General features: G+C 55.2%; 1 protein-coding gene across 1 annotated transcript; it reads right to left on the bottom strand.

The window, feature by feature from the left end:
• Positions 1-1,179: 1,179 nt before the first annotated feature.
• Positions 1,180-3,911, bottom strand: LOC149427509 (uncharacterized). The gene is given in 2 exon segments (XM_089667955.1): positions 1,180-3,118; positions 3,120-3,911. Coding segments are annotated over 2 exon segments (2,040 nt in total). The 5' UTR covers positions 3,900-3,911; the 3' UTR covers positions 1,180-1,858.
• Between the last annotated feature and the right edge of the window lie 1,623 nt (positions 3,912-5,534).

Below are 5,534 nucleotides of genomic sequence, written 5' to 3'. Positions count from 1 at the left end.
CCGTCACCCCTCAGGTCTACGTCCACGTCCCATGAATGAAGACATCTACTGATCCAGTCACCCCTCAGGTCTACGTACACGTCCCATGAATGAAGACATCTACTGATCCCACCATCCCTCAGGTCTACGTACACGTCCCATGAATGAAGACATCTACTGATCCCGCCATCCCTCAGGTCTAGAGACACGTCCCATGAATGAAGACATCTACTGATCCCGTCACCCCTCAGGTCTACGTACACGTCCGACTAATGAAAACATCTACTGATCCCCTCAGGTCTACAGACACGTCCCATGAATGAAGACATCTACTGATCCCACCATCCCTCAGGTCTACAGACACGTCCCATGAATGAAGACATCTACTGATCCCGCCATCCCTCAGGTCCACATACACGTCCCATAAATGAAGACATCTACTGATCCCGCCATCCCTCAGGTCCACATACATGTCCCATGAATGAAGACATCTACTGATCCCGTCACCCCTCAGGTCTACGTACACGTCCCACGAATGAAAACATCTGCTGATCCCCTCAGGTCTACAGACACGTCCCATGAATGAAGACATCTACTGATCCCGCCATCCCTCAGGTCTACGTACCCGTCCCATGAATGAAGACATCTACTGATCCCGCCATCCCTCAGGTCCACATACACGTCCCATAAATGAAGACATCTACTGATCCCGCCATCCCTCAGGTCCACATACACGTCCCATAAATGAAGACATCTACTGATCCCGCCATCCCTCAGGTCTACGTACACGTCCCATGAATGAAGACATCTACTGATCCCGCCATCCCTCAGGTCTACGTACACGTCCCATGAATGAAGACATCTACTGATCCCGCCATCCCTCAGGTCTACGTACACGTCCCATGAATGAAGACATCTACTGATCCCGCCATCCCTCAGGTCCACATACACGTCCCATAAATGAAGACATCTACTGATCCCGCCATCCCTCAGGTCTACGTACACGTCCCATGAATGAAGACATCTACTGATCCCGCCATCCCTCAGGTCTACAGACACGTCCCATGAATGAAGACATCTACTGATCCCGCCATCCCTCAGGTCTACGTACACCTCCCATGAATGAAGACATCTACTGATCCCGCCATCCCTCAGGTCCACATACACGTCCAATGAACGAAGATATGACAAGACGAGCGCTTGTTCACCCAGGCGGCCTTTACTCCTCATTATATACACATTCCTATATACAATCAGTGGAATTCCTCATCGTACACAAACATGGAGTCCATGATTGGTGAGGACAGCCAACGTCAGACTGTACCGGCTCTGCAGGTACCACGACCCTCCTATCAGTGCCCAGCCATCAACAGACAACGGCACACAATATGGTCACATTCATAGGAATGGAAGACAACATCCAGAGTAGGGAGTTCGATCCCCGCTGTCTGTCCTGTGCAGAGACACTTCAGAGACAAACGACTGCTTGGACCTCTGTGTGGCGGGTCCCACAAGCTCGGGTTCTCAGTCATCACAAGGAGCATCTCTGGAAGGATGAGGGAGTCTGATCCCCGCTGTCTGTCCTGTGCAGAGACACTTCAGAGACAAACGTCTGCTTGGACCTCTGTGTGGCGGGTCCCACAAGCTCGGGTTCTCAGTCATCACAAGGAGCATCTCTGGAAGGATGAGGGAGTCTGATCCCCGCTGTCTGTCCTGTGCAGAGACACTTCAGAGACAATCGTCTGCTTGGACCTCTGTGTGGCGGGTCCCACAAGATCGGGGCCTCAATCATCACAAGGAGCGTCTCTGGAAGGACAAACGTCACCTCCATGACTAGCAGCCCTGATGTTTGTGCTTGGCACAGCCACTGTCTCCTATTTCAGACTTTCTTCGGCAAGTTCTGTGAACGGTTCTGCGAGGATGGCGGAGACATGGAAGCCATCTTAGCTTTCTCCATGGCGTTGGTTTTTTTGATGTGCGATTTCTGGTGCTTGACAAGGGTGGAGCTGCGGTTGAACTGTTTGCCGCACTCCGGACAGGAGTAGGGCCTCTCCCCGCTGTGGATACGGCGGTGTATGGAAAGGTGCGAGTGCTGGATGAAGCTTTTGCCGCACTCTTTGCAGTTGTAGGGCTTCTCTTTGGTGTGCGTTCTGGAGTGCGTCACCAGGTAGGTGCTGCGGCTGAAGCTCTTGCCGCACTGGGCGCAGGTGTAGGGCTTTTCCCCCGTGTGGGACCGCATGTGATTGTTATAGTCTGAGGCCTGGATGAAGCTTTTGCCGCACTCGAAGCAGGAGAAGGGCTTTTCTCCAGTGTGAATCCTCTGGTGTCGGAGAAATGCGGACTTACACGGACAACTCTTTCCGCAGTAACTGCAGATGAAGAGCGACTGCCTAGGTGTCCTCTGGAGGTCGCCAACACTGGAGGTCTCCTCAGAAGTGCTGAACACTGTGCTGAAGTCTGTATTGAGGTACGAGCTGTCCGGGGGATCGGTCACTTCACATTTGGTGACCGTTGTGGTTGAAGACATGGAGTCATCAGGCTCTGGAGCCTCTGCCGGACCATTACTGGTGACCGGCGCCAAGCTCGGGGGCTGGGGGATACAGCTTCTGTGGTCCTGAGATGTTCCACTGAGGTGACAGACTTTCCCCCCCGTCTTACGGTCATCCACCTCCGTCACAGAAGTTTCCGTGTCACCATTACACGTGGCGTTGTCATCTTCTTCCTCAACACACTGTGGTTTCTTCTTCCACAGAACCTTCCTCTGAAGAGGTCCAGAGGGGTCGTCTGTCTCCTGAGAGAGATATTTCTCTAGTGTGATCCGTATGGGTTTTATCATCTCCTCCCGGTACGGAGTCTGGCAGTCCACCTCCTGTGGATAGCACTCCTCGCCCTCATCGGCTTCGGATTTGACGAGGGTGACTTCTGGGGACCTCAGGGGAGCGTCCGATGGTTCCTCTGGCACGGAGCTGGTTCCCCACGTGGGCGGGGTGTTTTGAGTGAAGTTACAGGCCACCTCTTCCCCGTTCTTCTTCTGACATATGTGCAGAGTCTTCCTGCGATGGGACTTCTTGTGCTTCACCAAGGTGGAACTTCGACTGAAGCTGTTCCCGCACTCGATGCAGATGTACGGCTTCTCCCCCGCTGTGAATCCTCAGGTGTAATGAGAGGTGCGAGTGCTGGATGAAGCTTTTCCCGCACACGTTGCAGGTGTACGGCTTCTCTTTGGTGTGCGTCCTGGAATGCGTCACCAGGTAGGTGCTGCGACTGAAGCTTTTCCCGCACTCAGCGCAGGTATATGGCTTCTCACCGGTGTGGGACCTGACGTGGTTGTTGTAGTCCGAGATCTGAATAAAACTTTTCCCGCAGTCGGTGCAGGCGTACGGTTTGTCCCCGGTGTGAATCCTCTGGTGACGGGTGTAGGCCGACTGGCAGGGGCACGTCTTTCCGCACTCGGAGCAGATGTAGATCTTCGGGTTGGACTTCCTCTTGAAGTTAGCTTCCACATTGACGAAGGGATATTGGCTGCCGGCAAAGCCACCTTGAAGGTCCAGCTGATGACCCGCACTCTCCTGTAAGCTGACCTCCGTGGCGGCCGGAGTGCCCGGCCCATTGCCTACCGTCTCAGTCTCCTTGCTGGAACTTGACCCGGTCTTCTCCAGATCCGCTCTGGCACAGGTATTGGAGGTTTCGGTGGCGAGGCTTCGGAGATGAGCAATGATACTGGTGATGTCGCTGGGACTCCGCTCCCCCGGAATGGCTTTCTCCACAGAGCTGGTGGAAGGGGTTCCCTGGAGACTATTGGAGGTGCATACGCCCCAAGAAGAGTCTCGAGGATAGCACGAGGAGAGGTCAGAGTTCATGAGTGGGATCCCAGGCGGTATCAACTGAGAAGGTGCCATGCCTTGCTGACCAGATCGCATGGTGCTGCCACCTGGAAGACAAAAAAAAAAAAAAAAGACACCCATCAGAACAATGCAATCTTCTCTTACTGCTGTCCTACAACTTGCACCAGAACGGTCACGGCAGGCTGGCTTCTCTCGAAATTCCATACCTTGGAGGACAGTCCAGGACACAGGCCCGGGGTGATGGATCATACAGTAGGTCCTCATATGGACCTTTGTTGGGTGATGACACTTTATACCGCCGAGAACGATTATTCCGGGGAGGAAATGACCTCAATAGGGTTTCTCGTTGGCATTTATACCCACAAAGCCTCGTATCCGAAATCTGCACCAGATTCCAGCGATCTGTGAAGAGGGAATCCCACGTCTCCCAGGCCGTCTCCCATCTCTGATTGGATGTTACTCCCAAGGTGGAATCTACGTTTAGGCCCGGTTGGGAGGAGGAGTCTTCAGAGCTGGATCTCCCCACCCTTCATCTGATCATCTAACTACGACGTGTATTCAGAGCCCGTCACCCCGGAAAAACCCCTGAATGTGAGTAGAGAGGAGTACCCAAGGGGAACCCTCCGCCCTCCATCTGCTGCAGACCCATTCTCTGAGGATCCCCCAAATCCAACAGCAGCCACATCACTAGGCTCTGCAAGCCTCCCTCAGGACCACCTCTGAAGGAGCCCCAACTGAGAAGACCAGAAATGTCCACAATGCCGGAGATCTGTCTGTACCACTGCCGTCCTGCATGCCAGGAGAGCACCAGCCATGGGCCATTCATGGGAAATACCATGAACAGGGCGGAGCCAAGTCCCCGCCCACCACAGACATGGCGGCTTACAGAGGAGGAAGAACGCGGAGTCCTGAAACATCTACAAGGAGGAAGTGTCTGAGAACTGACCTGCAGGAGATCCATCGACCGGGATCTCCTCCTACAGGGACCCTGCAGCATATCCCCCCCGGGATCTCCTCCTACAGGGACCCTGCAGCATATCTCCCCCCCCCCCCGGAATCTCCTCCTACAGGGACCCTGCAGCATATCCCCCCCCGGGATCTCCTCCTACAGGGACCCTGCAGTATATCCCCCCCCCCGGGATCTCCTCCTACAGGGACCCTGCAGTATATCCCCCCCCGGGATCTCCTCCTACAGGGACCCTGCAGCATATCTCCCCCCCCCGGGATCTCCTCCTACAGGGACCCTGCAGCATATCTCCCCCCCCCGGGATCTCCTCCTACAGGGACCCTGCAGCATATCTCCCCCCCCGGGATCTCCTCCTACAGGGACCCTGCAGCATATCTCCCCCCCCCCGGGATCTCCTCCTATACGGACCCTGCTGCATATCTCCCCCCGTGATCTCCTCCCACAGGGACCCTGCAGCATATCTCCCCCACCCCCGGAATCTCCTCCTACAGGGACCCTGCAGCATATCCCCCCCCCCCCCCCCGGGATCTCCTTATACAGGGACACTGCAGCATATTCCCCCCCCCCCCCCCGTGATCTCCTCCTACAGGGACCCAGCAGCATATCTCCCCCACCCCCGGAATCTCCTCCTAAAGGGACCCTGCAGCATATCTCCCCCCCAGGATCTCCTCCTACAGAGACCCTGCAGCATATCTCCCCCACGAATCTCCTCCTACAGGAACCCTGCAGTATATCCCCCCCCA

The sequence above is a fragment of the Staurois parvus genome, unplaced genomic scaffold, assembly GCF_062004578.1.
Source record: "Staurois parvus isolate SC_StPar_1 unplaced genomic scaffold, SC_StPar_1.0 ptg003700l, whole genome shotgun sequence".
Classification (NCBI taxonomy): domain Eukaryota; kingdom Metazoa; phylum Chordata; class Amphibia; order Anura; family Ranidae; genus Staurois; species Staurois parvus.
This window is presented reverse-complemented; position numbering and strand designations above follow the sequence as displayed.